General features: G+C 41.0%; 1 protein-coding gene across 6 annotated transcripts in view; it reads right to left on the bottom strand.

Annotated features, from left to right (window-relative positions):
- Nucleotides 1–667: 667 nt before the first annotated feature.
- Arnt (aryl hydrocarbon receptor nuclear translocator) overlaps nt 668–17,127 on the bottom strand; it is a 56,003-nt gene continuing 39,543 nt past the window's right edge. For 4 of the 6 annotated variants that reach the window (XM_021157526.2, XM_021157529.2, XM_021157528.2 and 1 more), the window contains 14 exons: nt 16,234–16,299; nt 15,671–15,756; nt 12,304–12,380; nt 11,174–11,308; nt 9,101–9,175; nt 7,931–8,082; nt 6,725–6,835; nt 6,474–6,546; nt 6,030–6,153; nt 5,757–5,859; nt 5,243–5,390; nt 2,759–2,921; nt 2,011–2,177; nt 668–1,311 (listed from right to left, as the gene is read on the bottom strand). In XM_021157526.2, coding sequence (XP_021013185.1) covers nt 1,222–1,311; nt 2,011–2,177; nt 2,759–2,921; nt 5,243–5,390; nt 5,757–5,859; nt 6,030–6,153; nt 6,474–6,546; nt 6,725–6,835; nt 7,931–8,082; nt 9,101–9,175; nt 11,174–11,308; nt 12,304–12,380; nt 15,671–15,756; nt 16,234–16,299 — 1,570 coding nt within the window. In that variant the 3' untranslated portion in view covers nt 668–1,221. The remainder of the gene's footprint in view (nt 1,312–2,010; nt 2,178–2,758; nt 2,922–5,242; nt 5,391–5,756; nt 5,860–6,029; nt 6,154–6,473; nt 6,547–6,724; nt 6,836–7,930; nt 8,083–9,100; nt 9,176–11,173; nt 11,309–12,303; nt 12,381–15,670; nt 15,757–16,233; nt 16,300–17,127) is intronic. The other 2 variants (XM_021157527.2, XM_021157530.2) reach the window with 1 other exon arrangement.

Below are 17,127 nucleotides of genomic sequence, written 5' to 3'. Positions count from 1 at the left end.
TTGTGCTCTAAAGCAAACCCCAATTTCAAGATTGGAGAAGGAGCAAAGAACACCAGACTTCAGAAGACCTAAAATTGTTTTGGTGACAGGCAGGAGAGGCTACTGTGGAGGAGGGCTTTCTATTTGGTTTACATACTCGTCAGTGAGGACTCTCACTCCAGATAGCTAATCCAAGAAGTTGAGTTTCCATGCAGAAATTACCTCTCCAGAAAAACATGTGTGACTCTGACAGAAAAATGCAGCATTATCCTTGTGGGCAAGTCTGGGATTTCTGACAGTGTTCATGCAGCCAGCCTATTTTGGTAATATCTGCAGATCTTCCCAATGAGTTGAAAGCACCAAAGAGCAGGAGTAATCCAGCTAGATCACTGAATGTGTCTGTAGGAGACCAACCAACCCTAGCCACAGAACGCTGGGGGTTGGCCTAAAGTTCCATTTTGGCTGGGTATGAATTTAAGTACAGCAAAGACTTAATTTAAATACTCTTTGGCTGCAACACTAAATAGAAAAATACCTGGAAAAATTAATTTTCTTAGGACACTTTAAAGAGCAAGCAGAAAGACAAAGAAGATCTGGGACAAATTTTGTATATGCTCTATAATAGGGAACAAAACATAGGAGCTCAAATGCCCCCCCTCACCCCATCTGTCTCTGTCTGTCTCTTACTCTCTCTCTCTCTCTCTCTCCCACACACACACACACACACACACACACACACACACACACACACACACATAATCACTCACAAAGATAAGTGTTCATGCTCTCTCAGCCTCTTTCTGGAGACTGCTCACTTCCCCAGGCTCCACACACCCCTACTGCATTTCATGATCCTCAGTTATGAGGGTATTTATTTCTCCTTTCCTCCACTCCATTTAGAATTTTTATCCAAACAAGCCACAGTATCCAATTAGTGCCTGTCAGATTCTTCTGTTCTGCCCCTTGACTCTAGCACAAATCATGTCTGTGCAACTTCTGGTCAGAAGAAATAACAACAGGAATTCTAGCCTCACCTATCCTCAAAATTTCAGAGGATCCTAAAAGCCTGGGGAATTCATTTAATTTCTTCTATAATGTTACTTCAGCGAGTCAAGGGGTGGAAGGAGTACATATCAGGGGTGAGGGAAGGGAAGGGAGAGGAACTTTTATTCTGTTTACAAAAGATTTGCTTTTAAAAACAAACAGTGATTTCCCCCCACCCTTATCCTCACCCCAATAGTTCTATTCGGAAAAGGGGGGAAACATAGTTAGATCGGGAAATTCTTCATTGTTGTAGGTGTTGCTTTGGTCTCCCAGCATGGACAGCATTTCCTAATGAGAAAAAGGGTAGACTTGGGTCACATACCCTTATTTTAGTGAGTTCCCTTCCAGCACCCCTTCCCCCACCCACACCACCACCGTTCCTGAGCCGCACAAGTCTGCATGGCGAGTTCTCTCAACTTCCTCTTCTGAAAACTCACTCTTCACTTCAGCCTCTTTCCTCATTCTCTGTTCTTCCTCTAAGATCATTTATTTTCCTCTTTTCTTGTACTCAATATTTTTAACGGAAGAAATATGCATGCCAACATTTCATTTAACTCCTACAGGCACATCTGAAATGTACCTAATCACATCTGTTCTCAGCCAAACCCTATGTTGCCTTCCTTTGGTCTTTCTGACTGACTTCGCTGAGATGACCACATTCAATCTTGCAGTCCCCTCAAAGGAAACAGATACTTACAGCTATGATCAGTATGTTCTACTTCATATATTTTTGTATTCTTCTATTTAAATCCATAACTACTACTTTGAGATGTAAATCTCTGTATAAAGTTAAAATACCTTTCTTTAGCATCTTTGCATGCTGCTTCCCATCAGTAACTCTGCCTGGTTACAGGCTGTGTTTATAATTGCCTCAACTGCTGACATGCATCCTCTGTCTCATCCCGTACAGCCCTAACCAATACCATGTGCTTCTTTCTTCCTCTCTTCCCTGACCGCGCTCTCTCTCTGAAGTCTTTACCCACTCACTTGAAAGACCTCAGGCTGGCTAGGTGCTTGTGCTTGTGTCTGCTGAACATGCTGCTCACTGGAACTAGACCGATGATGGGGCTGCTGGCCCTGCCACTGTGGCCAGACACCCACGCCCTCTGCCGTCCGGGCCTGGAACTGTCCTGTGGTCTGTCCAGTCTCAGGAGCTAGAAATAAGGATAAGCATTTATGGTTTTAATGGAGAGGAGAAACCAGCACACAAGTATGTATAAGTCAGTAGCCCCATATGCTACCTTCTGCGCTTCTCTCTGCTACTCAATGGTGCTTCCATTTCAAAGCTCAGTCTCACAGTAAGGTTCATTTCCTAGACAGCATTTCTGAAGAGTTCTTTGTTCATTTACATATGCAGTCTATTAAGTAAGATTGTTATACATATTAAAGTAATTCACGGTTTTTATTACAGGAGTTAAATGGTTTTCCTATACCATGTTTTTGTAATGATTTTTAAGATTCTTACTGTTTTGTGTATGGTGCATGTGAGCTCATGGTGGAGTCAGCTCTCTCCTGGATATGAACTCAGGTTACCGGGTTTGTGTGTCGAGCACTTTGCACAATGAGCCACTTCAACAGGCCCTGTGCAAGGCTGTTTAAAATCAAACAGACCTGGACCATGCGTTTTCTTATAATTTGGTCAGTACATACAGGACGCAGGGGAAACAATCCTAACTGCCAAGTCCTCCTTCTTTAGTAGTTTGATTTTCCTGTTATCTTCCTTGTCTGCACTTACGAAAGTTGGAGCCACGGTTGGGGAGAGCAGGGTAGGCAGCAGTGCCAGATGAGGCAGTGGGAGCACCCGGAAGAGACATAGCACTGAAGGAAGAAGAAGTCTGAAAGTTGTTCACACCAAATTGGGAAGAGCGAGTCTTGGCTGTAGCCTGGGTGGGCACCTGCTAAAGGAAGGGGGATACAGAACAAAGGATTGTTCATTGTGTACTGCAGTCCTGTAAGTCAATACTCATCAACCACTGCCTTCTTCCAAACCCAACCCATTACCTGCTTCTATTATACACTTCTGATTAACTCCCAATTCTTCCTAAAACTAATTTTTTTAGGTAACTAAAATAAAAGTGAAAAAGAAAAAACAAAGAATTACAAATTGTGATAATTAAGCTCACTGGGTCATGAAACAGGAAAGAGCCACTGACGTACAAGAGGGACTGGTTGATAAGAGGGAGAGGCATCACTGGTCTGGAGTAGAACACATTATGATCAAAATACACTGTATATGGGTCAGTGTGGTGGCACATGCCTTGAATCCTAGCCAGCACTCGGGAAGGAGAGATGGAGGCAGATAGACCTCTTGTGAGTTCGAGGTCACCCTGGTCTATTAAGTCAGGTTAAGGACAGCCAGGGCTCTGTTATACAGAGAAACTCTATTTCAAAAAGACCAAAAAACCAAAACAAAACAACACAACTATATAAATACATGAAAACATTATTAAAAACCCATTTTATATAAAATCAGTTCATAAAATTATGACAATTAATAGAAAGCATAACATCCATGTGTGTGCAAGTTCAACATACATGTACAGGCTAATGTGCACAAATTAATGGGAACCAGAGATCAACATGTCTTCACTTCATTTGTGTGTGTTCATGTGCATGTCTCTGCATAATGGTTGCATGTACACACAGATGTCAATAACACTGGGTGTCTTCCTTTATTACTCTCCACCTTATTTTGTTTGTTATTATTATTATTGTTATTATTATTATTATTATTTCTTTTTTCTATTATCTTTGGAGACAGGATTTCTCTATGGTCATGGAACTCACTCTGAAGACCAGGCTGGACTCCAACTCAGAAATCTACCTGAATTGGCCTCCCAAGTGGTGGTATTAAAGGTTTCCACCTTATTTTTAGTGTGCATGAGTATGTATGCACATGAGAACATATGCATGCTCTGGCACGCATGTTATAGGACTGCAGGAATTGGTTCTCTCTTCCCCTCAAGGAGATTGGGTATTAAACTCAGGTCATCAGGCTCAAGTGACAAACACTTTCCCAATGGCGTCATCTCTCGGGTCCCAATGGTTGAGTGTTATAAAAGAGAAACCACTCACTCCACACTCCACCGGTTTCTAGATCCTTTTCCTAAAGGCACAGCCATTTTCTTTTTTACTGGAATCCCTATGTGCTACAGAGGAATTTGGTGTCATCTTAGGGAGTTCACACCCACACTCAGTTCTGAGTACTTCTCTTCTGCTCTTGACTTTAAGCGTAAATCTGCAAAGGGTCGTTTAATATAAATTCTAAACCTGCCTCAAAAAGAATAGAAAAAAATTGGAAAAAATAAACTAGAAATGAAACCTCACTGTTAACCCCACCAGAAGAGACTGCTACTTGGCACAGTGGACAATGTCCTCTTTTATTTTCCATTATGCTATTTTGGTTTTGTTCTGTTCTTTCTTTTATGAGACAGTTTATCTCACTATGTGGCCCAGGCCCATGCTCCTGCCTCTTTGATGAAATTAAAGCTGTCCTTTCTCACACCCACTTACTGTATATTGATTAAGAAACGAGTTATCGCCTCTAACATTTTTTGTGAGATACAATAATTTCTAGAGACCGTTTTAAATCCACAATTTAAAAAGTAACTCCAAGGGAGATAACATATGCATGCTTGATTATGAAAACCATGGTAGCAGCTGTCTTCAACCTCACTGCACATCCTGGCCAATAGTCATGCGCAACATTCCTGAGTATTTTTACACATACACACAAGAGCTATAGAGAACAATTCTGGAGTCAGGTTTGAGTTTTCATTTTTTTAAACTTTTCTAAATTATTATATATACAAGAGAAACACATAGTAATAAATAAATTTAACATATTTACTGTATATTATATAGATGGATACTATATTTTCATAAATAAATGAATATAATTACTAATTTTCTACTTTGGGACTATATTACATAGTCCTAAACAAAGACAAACTCTTTGAATTTACTCCAAACAAGCCTGAGATCAAAGCTGTTCAAACTGCTGTGAGTGAGCATATGAAAACCATAGGCTCTAAAGAGATTTCTGAATGTTATCTCTGGTATTTTAATTATCTAGCTGCTTGCAAAAAAAGATGAAAATTAAAAGATGAAGAACAGGAACTGAAAAGGAGGTATCTGACAATAATAAATTTACCTGGAGGAAAAAAAAGACCCCACAAACAACAACAACATACAGGGTCAGACAGGTAAGAGGCGCTACCTGGGCGGAGAAGCCTGGGCGGGAGCTAGAGGTCCAGGTCGGCGCTGATCCCTGGGCAGGGTTGGAGTGACGTGAAATCTGGGCCAGTATCTGTCCTGCAGAAGATGATGGCTGGACAATGGTTACAGGAGGGGTAAGACCACTATTCCTAGGAGGGAACAAATAGAAAGTGAAGGTTAAAAGGTGACTCCATCACAGAAGTTATGAATCAAAGGACACATTCTATCCCTAGACTCCTCTGATTTCTTGGAGTTAAGGAAAACCTGATAAATTTAAAAACACAAGGAAGACTGACTGTCACACACTGACCACACAGAGACGCTTGGAACCTAGAGCAAGGCAATAGAATAGGTGCAAAACCAGGAGGAAAGGCAGCTTCTTTGTCTCCCCCTAGGTCCAGTAAGTCCTACTGCTCTGTCCGAGGTGACCAGAGAAAGCAAGGGAAGATGACACACGGATCCAGCAACTGAACCCTGCAGAGCCCTGCCAAGCAGCACACACATATGGGGCTCACCTGAAATTCTCTGCCGGCCGGGGGTTAGGAGGGAATGAGCTGCCCTGGGAGAACAGCTGTTGGGTGGCAGGGACAGTGCTGGAGGAGATGCCTTTACTCTGATCTGTAGACCAAAAGGAGTTGGGGGAGGGCCATCAAGGGGCTGCAGCACATAGTTTAACAAATTCCTACTTATTCATCAAGTACTGTAACTGAAGTGGAAGTATGCTGACTGGGCAGTCCCATCAGTAATAAACTCAGCCTGTAAAAGGAGCCTGCGGAAGAAACCCGTACCTGCAGTGATGCTGGGATAGATTTCTGGAAACCTTGGATCTCTGTCCTGTGCAAAGAGACCTTCTGACTTCTCAAGGGGCTTGCTGTGTTCTGATCCTGCACTTGCCACAGGCTGGACAGAAACCTATGGAATAAAATAGTGAAAACAATCAATAATGCTCAATTTTATATAGAACAAACATTCTCACTGACACTGATAAATACTGTTTTAAAGATTTATTTTTGTTTTAAATTATGTATATGTGTCTGTGTATATGAACATAGTGTCTACAAAGGAGCTAATGTTACAGGTGATTGTGAGCCACCCACTGTGGTTACTAGGAATTGAATTTGGGCTTTCTCCAAGAGCAGTACTCTCTTAACCACTAAACCATTCTGATAGCTTCAATATACATTTTAAAGTAATGTTCATTGTCTCCTTATAGGAAAAAGGTACACACTCACCTGGGAATGATTATAGCTGGCCAGCCCATCTCTTCCTGGTACCATATCCAGTTCTGTTTGCTGCTGCTGCTGCCTATACGTCAAACATCAGTGTGGAAAGCGATAGGGGAAAATTAGATTTTTAACAAAGAATTTGGAGAAAAAGGTTTTAAAAAATAAACCACATGCAGCAACAACAAAAATATGTGATTGCATATCACCACACCCAGCTAGGTTTTACTTGAAAGGTTAACTATTTTACCATTTCTTACCTGGATGGCAGCTGCCCTGTACCCATCTCTAGGGATAAATTGGCTGTCGGACCTAGCTGTGACCTTGGAATGGTGTTGGACAGTGTAGGCCGTGGTTCCTGGCTAGAGTTCCTAGGAAAATAGAGTAGACAAGAACACAAAAGGGGAAACAAGGAATTACTCAATACAATAAACTCCATATATTGACCTAAAGGTGAATAATTACTAACATCTTAGTTCAGTCCCATAGGTAACCTATGTATTCAGTGATATTTTTACAGGGTTTTTATCTCATCTTGCTCTGTTCAGGCATTTTGTTTTTTGTCTTATTGGGTCTTTTGTTTATATATTTTGGTCTCTCTCTGTCTGTCTGTCTCTCTCTGTGTCTCTGTCTCTGTCTCTCTCAGGTGTGTGTAGGTCATGGAGTTGAGTAGGTGGGAGTATCTGGAAGGAGCTAGAAGGGAAAGTGTGATCAGAATATATTATATAAAAATTTACAACAAGAAAGGCAGTGCTGGTCCATGCCTTTAATCCCAGAACTCAGGAGGCAGAGGCAGGGGGATCTCTGAGTTCGAGGTCAGCCTGGTCTACAGAGTGAGTTACAGGACAGCCAGGGCTACACAGAGAAACCTGTCTCATAAAACCAAAAAGAAGAAAAAACAAAAACAAAAAAACTAATCTTTGAAAAATTTACTTGCAACCTTTTAGAAAACAAGCTCGCTGAGCATACTGCAGTGGGCAGCAAGGCTGGGCAGCAATGAAAGCACTGTTCACAGCACCAACTATTGCTGCTTATTAACACTTATTCCACCCTGAGCCAATGAGATGGCCTGGTAGGAAAAGTGCCAGCCAATAGCTGACAACTTGAATTCCACGCCTGTGACCTACTTGATAAAGGGAGACCCACTACTGCAAGCTGTGCTCTGATGTTCACACATGCTGTTATGTACCCATTCAACATACACCAATTAGTAAGTAGATACCAACAGCAACTAAAACCTGCCTTGTTCTCTACCTCAACTACATCAACTCCTAAAGAAAGGAATCCCAATTAATGTTAAATTTAAATGTTAAACGAGGAATCTCAAACTGACGTTATTTAGTAAGTTCAAGCTGAAGAGAAGACAGCATGATAAAGCTAAGACTTGCCCTGCTGCACCCCCACCCCACCCTAGGAGTGGCTACAGGATGAAGAACCCAACACAGGGGAAGACTGAGGGCACATACTTCACATTGGTGTTGGTGCAGATAATATACTCAATTTCATCTGAATAAGGGTTTTGGAAGGTAAAGGAGCTCGTTCTCATCCACAGCCATTCTCGGGTCTTAGATCGGAATCGGAACATGACGGACAGCACCTGGCCTTTTAATTTCACCACCTGAAAGGGGTTTCATCCATCAGTGGACTTAAAAAAAAAGAAAATTAAGTAATAATCTTGCCATGTTTACAGCTTTAGGACTTGTGTTGTTGCCCCTGAAGCACCAGTCTTTTTCAACGTTCAAACGAGGAAGAGGAAATTAAGGGGGACATCTATCTATCAGGTATCTTCCCAGAGCTGCAGTCTGTATGACTGTACAGTTAAGAGGGAACACAGAAGCGAGTGTCTCCATGTTTCCCTTGAAGTTTGATGGAGACATTCTCAACGAACTGGCTTTCTAACTTAATACCAGGAACCCAGGTGGGTGACACTAAATACACTTTATACCTTACTTAGCAATCCCAGCTCTTCAACTCAAAACTTAACAATTTTGGTTTCCACAGAGCCCCTAAGAGAAGTGCTGTGTTAATGTTTTAGTTTCTGTCTTACGGAACAGAAGACAATCTTTTAGTTCTCCATCTCTAACAATAAGGAATATTAGCAATGAACATGTGTCAAACGCTGGGCTGTATATATGTGCCTTATGGCTTTCCCGTACTTGACTTTCCTACAAGCCTCTACCTTAAGTATTACTATAGCCATTGCATCAGGAAGAATAGTATCAAGGCTTAATTAACTTATAAAATATAAACAACTGTTATCTAAAGCCAAGTCCATTTATAGTCTCTAAGTATTTTCAAGAGCTCATGCCTGAAAACTACAGCTAGTCACCAGTGAGTTAACTTTCAATTATATATAAAAGAATTCTGAGACAATTTTTCTGCTATAATCTAAAATAAAGTAGTTAAGCAGATAATATTTTAAATGCTTTGAAGAGAATTTATTGGATAAAACCAAAGCAGAAATACCTTGGACTTTGTCTAGTTTCAAAGTATTATCATTTTATATTTTTTAGAAATTAAGATAGGTAGATAGTATCCACCACAGTACTCAACTGAACACTGATCAATAAGTATCTAGAATAAACCTGAAGAATTGATCAAAATATGTACTCAGACCAAACCAGGAAAAATGTTACCTGCTGAAAGCTGTCTCTTAGAAGTTGTTGGTCTTCAGGATGACAAAATTCTACAATATTCTTCCCTAAGAGCTCCTAGAAGGGAAGAATGTAAAATAAACAGTGTTTATGGTTACCCGCCTTCCCATCTGTTAGAGATATGGATGTCACTTCTTCTCTCTATCCTACTATAAACAGGTGTGTGGAGAAGCAGGGCCAGTAGTAGATGGTTCAGCGAGTCCATCTCTGGAACCCAACCAGGGGAGCTGACTCCTGCTCAGTGTCCTCCAAACCACACTTGGACTCTATGGGTCACGTGTGTGCTTGAAGAATGTAACTAGAAACAAAAAGGCCTTTCTCACAAAATCACTTTACCAGCTCTTTTAATGATATCATTTTAGAGAAAATTTTTGCCAGGCATAGTGGCATACTATAATCTCAGCATCACAGGCTAGGACAGAAAGATTTCCAGTTTGAAGCTAGCCTAGAAAAAGATGGGAGTTAGGAGGGACGGATAGAGCTAAGCCTGTAGATAACATTAAAGGAGCTCAGTGTGATCCTTAGAATATACATTTTCAAAAAGCATAGAAAAAGGTAGGGGGTATGGCAGAGCAGGAGAGATGGCTCATCCCTTAAAAGCACTTCCTGCATTTGCAAAGATCACACACCAGACAGTTAAAAATGAAGAACTAAGTTGAAAAATTTACAATCCCTGACCCAACACTTCCTGTAAAGCAGTTGTTATCAAGACTGTTATAACCACCTAGAATCCAGTTTCAGGAGACCCAATGCATTCTTCTGGTCTTTCTGGTACCAAGTAAACACATGGCACACATTCATACACTTAGGCACTCACAGATATACATAAATAAAAATAAAAAATAGCCAGGCCTTTTAATCTCAGCACTTAGGAGGCAGAGGCAGGCAGACCTCTGAATTTGAGGCCAGCCTGGTCTCTATAAAGAGCTCCAGTACACCCAAAGCAACAGAGTGAGACACTGTTTCCAAAAAACAAAAAGCCAAGTGTAGGATATTCTCATAATCTTAGAGCAGTGGATTATGGGAGCTCAGTGGCCAGCAAGCCTATACTACTAGGAAAGTTCTAGTCCAATGGGAGATCTTGCCTCAAAACAAAAAGATGAATAGTGCCCGGTGAGTCCCACCCTCCCAAGGAGTGCTGCGGCCTGCTCAGCTGTGAGCATAAAGAGTTCCTTCTAAGCAGTGTTTCCAATTAGTACCCATACATTTAGGCCTTGAGTTGATTTTGTCTATGCTATGATGATTTTAGGGGTGGTGGCTGTGGTCTATATAGAATCCCCTTGAAATGTCTAAGCATCTTTGCTGAAAATCCAATTACCAATGCAAAAAAGAGAATAGATCAGTACATTAACACCACACAGCCTTAATAAGAGCACCTTTACAGGGAGTGTTGGATCTGGGTATAAGTAAATTCTCCAACTTCCTTCTTCATTTTCAAGGCAACTTCTTTTTTTTTTTTTTAAGATTTATTTATTTATTTATTGTATATAAGTACACTGTAGCTGTCTTCAGACGCACCAGCAGAGGGCATTAGATCTCATTACAGGTGGTTGTAAGCCACCATGTGGTTGCTGGGATTGGAACTCAGGACCTCTGGAAGAGCAGTCAGTGCTCTTAACCACTGAGCCATCTCTCCAGCCCCCAAGACGACATCTTCTTGACTGACTACTTCACATACTCATAGCCATGCTCATAGATAACAGAGACCATGTAAGTCAGGGGTAGTTAACTGATATACTACTGTATGATATAGTAATTATATAAATTCTAGTTATACTAGAATAATTATATAAGGAGTTTTAAATGATCTGGTATTGACGTTAGTAATAAAAACTATATATTTATATCTACTATTTCCATATGGTTTTACCAACTACATTTCTCTATATGGAGTGACAGTCTTGAAAGGAAGTTGAGACTATATTTTGCTAGCATCTCTTTTTCTGAACTGGACTGCTATATTTTGGTCATCTCTGGAATTAGCCATGTAACCTCAACACTGGTAACAGAAAACAGAGGCCTAAGTATTACTACTGCAGAAGCTACACTCCTCACCTGTGGCTGGTAGCCAACAGTAGCCACACAACGATGGTCTACAAAAGTGAATATCCCTTCAATGTTGTGTCGGGAGATGAACTCTGTTGGCTGACAAATGTTACTCATGTCTGTACAGTTGGGAGAACTAGTTACCTAAGAAAGGAGAGATAAAATGAGCCCAAATAATACCATTACTTTCATACTTTTAATATTTCATGATTATCTGTGTAGATATGAAACTACCAGATTTAGAAACTTCTTAGAAGTTTCACCCAGAAATGCAAAAATATCAATCCTAATGACAGGCATAAACTCTAACTCTACTCCTATGCAAGTTCTCTTACCAAGTTGGTAAAGTAAGAAAATAGTGAATGTTACCCTAAACCACCTACTTTTTATTTGGTTAGCCTGTATTCATTATTCAGAGTGATTCAAGTTTCTGAGAAACTGAACAGGGTTCATGAAAATAATCAAAGTCAAGGGCTGGAGAGACAGCTCAGTGTTCAGAGCACTGAGTGCTTTCCATTCCCAGAACCCATATGTCAAGTCACAACTTTCTGGAACTCCAGTTCCAGGGGATTCAATAACCTCTTCTAGCCTCCTCGCGTACCAGGCATGCAAGTAGTGCACAGACACACATGAAAGCAAAACACCCATACACATAAAAGAAAAATTTAAGATATTTTAAATCTATTATAAAGAATGTAATGACATAATAAAAATGATCGTTCTTACTTTGCATAGGAACAAAAGAAATTAATTGGAAATAGAAGAGTAAGTACTGCAAAGCTAAAACTAACAATGTCCAGGGGAGCCTGGCATGGTGACAGACGCCTGCCTCTGCTCCCAACATGCAGGAGGCTTTAGTAGGAGGATCCCTCGTACCAAGGAGCTAGAGGCCGAGGTAACAGGGAAGCGTCCTTACCAATATCAACAACAACAAGATTACCACCCTCTCTCATGCTTTTGATTTTAGCTAAATCTGAGAATAGCAATGTTTATTATAAGTATCACATTATTTTAGATCTTGAGTTTTACGGGATTTTTCAATGTATTTACAGAGCAAAAGATAATTAACACAAATAAAATCTGAAAAGGTTTTTTTTCCCCTAAATGGAAAGGACATAGATGTGAAGACTCATACTTGCCTGCAGCCTGCCAATGGCCACTAGGCAGAATTTGCTCCCCTGGCCAGCCTCCGGGTCATCATCTGGGAGGGAGACACCTTCATGAAGAAAAAGGAGAATGACTCAGAGAGATCACAAATTCAAAGCCCTTTAAGGGCAAGCCACTGAAGACTCACTATTTCCCTATGAAGATGCTAAGACTTAATAAAATAAACCAGTTACTGTTTCATGTGACGCACGGTGTGTGTGTGTGTGTGTGTGTGTGTGTGTGTGTGTAACCTGGACTCTTTTGTGTGTGTGTGTGTGTGTGTGTGTAACCTGAACTCTTGTGTGTGTGTGTGTGTGTGTGTGCCTGTGTGTCTGTGTGTAACCTGGACTCTTGTGTGTGTGTGNTGTGTGTGTGTGTGTGTGTGTGTGCCTGTGTGTCTGTGTGTAACCTGGACTCTTGTGTGTGTGTGTGTAACCTGGACTCTTCTTTGTGTGTGTGTGTAACCTGGACTTTTTTGTGTGTGTGTGTGTGTGTGTGTGTGTGTGTGTGTGTGTGTAACCTGGACTCTTGTGTGTGTGTGTGTAACCTGGACTCTTTTGTGTGTGTGTGTGTGTGTGTGTGTATGTGTGTGTAACCTGGACTCTTCATCTTTTCCAATGCAGGATTTCAGGCACATATGAGCACACCTGGCTTTAACCATTTTAAGAAATTTGAAAATGCAAGTCCCAATTAAAGGAGTCTAAAAATATAAACTTTACTTATGCTATGTGACTATATCATACACAGAGAAGTAAATATTCCTGCCTAACCAGTGACTTTTAAAGTGAAGAAAAATTAAATTGTCCCAACACCAAAAGATACTCATTTCCACAGAAAAAGGGAATAAGAGTTCATCCCTCACAATGTCTTTATCTCTCATTTTTATCTAGGACAGCTATGCAGAAGTATCAAAGATCATAATACAGTAAATGTATGATTTATATAGGAAGTTAACTCAACAGTTCACGTGCCACTATACATAATATTTCAAATTAATATTCCCTCAATTATATTAATTCCCATTTATTGGCTATAGGGCATGTGCCAGGCACTGGGGTGTTCTTTCCTTACACTAAATCTAGCTCACAATAATGATATACAGGATGTATGATCTGGATTGCAGATAAGAAAAAACATGTAAAGGTCAAGAAACTTACCATAGGTTAAACTATTCACATAATGCCAGAGAGCAAATATTAAGTGTTTTCCAAATTATACTGGCTAGTTTTGTGTCAACTTGACACAGGCTGGAGTTATCACAGAGAAAGGAGCTTCAGTTGAGGAAATGCCTCCACGAGATCCAGCTATACGGCATTTTCTCAATTAGTGATCAAGGTGGGGAGGTCCCCTTGTGAGTGGTGCCATCTCTGGGCTGGTAGTCTGGGGTTTTATAAGAGAGCAGGCTGAGCAAGCCAGGGGAGGCAAGCCAGTAAGGAACATCCCTCCATGGCCTCTGCATCAGCTCCTGCTTCCTGCCCTGCTTGAGTTCCAGTCTTGACTTCCTTGGTGATGAACAGCAATGTGGAAGTGTAAGCCGAATAAACCCTTTCCTCCCCATTTGCTTCTTGGTCATGATGTTTGTGCACAAATAGAAACCCTGACTAAGACACAAATCAATGTTAATTTCCTTTTAAAATATATCAGCTGAGAAAAGGAAACTGAGAAAAGGCTCAGTGGTTAAGAGCACTGGCTGCTCTTCCAGACTAGGCTCAAATCCCATCACCCACATGGCAGCTCACAACCGCCTGTAATTCCAGTTCAAGGGGATTCAACATCCTCTTCTGACCTCTGTGGGCGCCAGACAAACAAGTGGTGCACAGACATACATATATGCAGACGAAACACTACCACACATAAAACAAGTAATTATTAAAAACCTGTCTCTTTTCTCTGCATTTCTGTCTTCTGTAAATCCCCATTTCCCAGCAATTCTTTTATAGTAGGGAAGTAACAAGGTGAGATCTGGAAGGTTGACAGTCAGTTTAAAAAGCTGGCCTTGCTAGGCATGGAGAACCAGCCCATAATTCAGAATTTCTGAGACTGAGGTAAGGAGTTCATGGTCATGATCTAAAAACCAAGTCTGACCCCCACAGCCTACCTCTTGCTACATCCCTTATTTAATCTCAGATTAAAATAAAGCTACTCTACTCACGACTAACATTTCAAGAGAAACCTCCCTTTTAAAGTTACTGCAAGAAAGTCATTGCATTCATTGCTTAAAGTTTCTCTTCCATTTCAGCTTGCCCAAATTAATTGCATTAAATACCAATGTTTCAAGCTGGGCATAGTGGCACACACCTTCGATCCTAGCCCTTAGCACGGCAAAGGCAGGTGGATCTCTGTGAATCTGAGGCCAGCTCCAGGGCAGCCAGGAATACACTAAGACCCAAAAAAATTAAATAAAACTCCAGTGGGTTTTTTGTTTGTTTTGCCACAGCTACTTAAAGACACAGTATTCAGTGTATACTACTATTATACGTGAGAATTATTTTAAACCACACACTGGCTTGTTCTGTTCTGTTGCTTTGGTCCTGACATGAACCAGGCGAGTACTCTATTACTGAGCTCTATTCTTAGCACTAATAACTGAATTCTACACCAGCCACAGCAGCTCATGCTTACAATTCCCAGAGGAAGTATCGGTGAGAAAACTGCTGAAAATAGGAGTTCCAGGCCAGAGATGAATAAGTATCTACTTTGCATATGATATTACCTACTATAAATATAGGGATAAGCATCAGTAATACATTTGTTTTTGTGTATTTGCCTGTGTGAATTTATGGACACAATATAAGTACAGGAACCTGCAGAGGCCAGAAGAGAGAGACAGATCACAAGAAACTGGACTTATAGGCAGTTTTAAGCCAACATGTGGGTTCTGAGAACTGAACCCAGGTTTTCTGCAAGAGCAGTAAGTGTTCTAAACTGCTGTTGCCCCCTCTTTCCAGCCCCCAATAAAACATTAAAAAAAAAAAAAGATTGAGCAGTTGTGGTGTAGGCTTTAATTAATCCAGCACTGTGCAGACAGAGGCAGGTGGAAATGAGGCTAGCTTGGTCTACAAAGTCAGTTCCAAAGCATCCAGGGCTACAGAGAAACCTGCTTCGAAAACAAACCTACAGCATTTTGTAATAAAGCTAATATTGAGTCATTTTTATGTTTCAGTAATCCATATGCTCAAAGAGACTATAACATTAGTAACAGATGAGAGAGAGTCTGTTTTATCTGTCTATCTATCTCTTGAGTTATTCTTAAGTACATTTCATAAAGGGGTACATAGTATTGTTAACTGTTAATAACATATTGCCAATTGTTTATGTTACCAAGTATAGCAGAGAGAAATTACTGTATACTTTCCCTACCTGCTGGTGGCCAGGCCTTGATGTAGCCTGTGCAGTGGACTACCACAAAGTGAGGTTCTCCTTCCTTCACAGAGCCAAGTCCATTCCTAGAAAAGGTATAGGAATCCGGGGTGAAATTCTACAAAGGAAACCTGTGTTTTAAAAGCATTCATTTATTTATTTATCCATTTATTATTGGTACGTGTGTGGATGCTGCACCGGCCCTTGTTGAAATAAAACACACAAGAAAACTAGGTAACATAGTAAGCAACTTCCTTGAACAAGAGAAGCTTTTAAAGGTCAGAAACAATACAGGCAGGGTGATGCACGCCTTTGATCCCAGCACTCAGGATCTCTGAGTTCAAGACCTGCCTGGTCTACAGATCAAGTTTCAGGACAGCCAGGGCTACACAGAGAAACCCTGTCACAGAAAAACCAATCAGTCAATCAATGGATGGATCGATCTATTAAGTAAGTTCAGAAACACATTGTGAGACGGTAAGTGACCGTGAAATAAAAGAAGGTGAGAGCCTGTAGAGAAGGTAAAAATTCCATCTCTTGATCTCCACTGCTTAAGATCTTACCTGCATCTGTTCCTCAAAAAGCTCAGTCTATTCATGGAAACAGGGTCCACGGAGCTGGTGCCACACCTGTTAACAAACAGAAGATACAAGTTGCTGGGCTATGGGAAACAGTAATAACAGAACAAGAAGATCCAACTACACACTGAGAACTAGTAAGTAACAAGAAAAGTCAGGCTGAGATGGAGAAACCTTCTATTGTTTTGTTTGTTTGTTTGTTTTGTTTAATTTGAGGCAGCACCTTCAGGCTTAGGCTGGTTTGAAAGTTTCTATGTGGCCAGGGAGAACCTTGAACTTCTGACCCTTTGGTCAACAGCACCTGAGTGATGGCATTACAGGCAGGTACCAACATACCAGTCTTATATGGTGTTAGGTATTGAACCCATGGCTCCATGCATTTTAGACAAGCACTCTACCAACCAAGCCATATTATATTCCCCGACCGTGACTGACTGACTATGTCTGTCTGTCTGTGTGTGTGTGTGTGTGTTCTCTGCCCTGTGTAGGTTCCTGTAACCCCCCGTGTATTATCAGCTTTCTGCCAAGTTCCCTTACACTAAGCTATCTCGCTCTGGTTTCCGACCCAGACTACTTTTTGAAACAGGATCTCATACAACACAGAATGAACACAAACTGTCTGCTTGCCTTTAAGTCCCAAGTAATGAGGTATAGCAAAGTACCAGCAGGCCAACAGAGTTAGCAGATTACTTAAAGACTGAGTACCGAGCTGTTTCTGTGCTTGCCAGGCGAGCCTCTGGCCACCGAGCAGTAAGTCCTCCTTTTATGTTTTATTTCCCTAACTTTGGACTGGAGCTCACCAAGTTGCCCACGCTGGCCCTGATCTTGACTGAGATCCTCTTTCCTTAGCCTCAAGAGGAGCTAAGATTAAAGGTTTGG

Source organism: Mus caroli, chromosome 3, assembly GCF_900094665.2.
Source record: "Mus caroli chromosome 3, CAROLI_EIJ_v1.1, whole genome shotgun sequence".
Taxonomy (NCBI): domain Eukaryota; kingdom Metazoa; phylum Chordata; class Mammalia; order Rodentia; family Muridae; genus Mus; species Mus caroli.
Note: the sequence above shows the minus strand (reverse complement) of the source record. Positions and strands in the feature narration are given on the sequence as shown.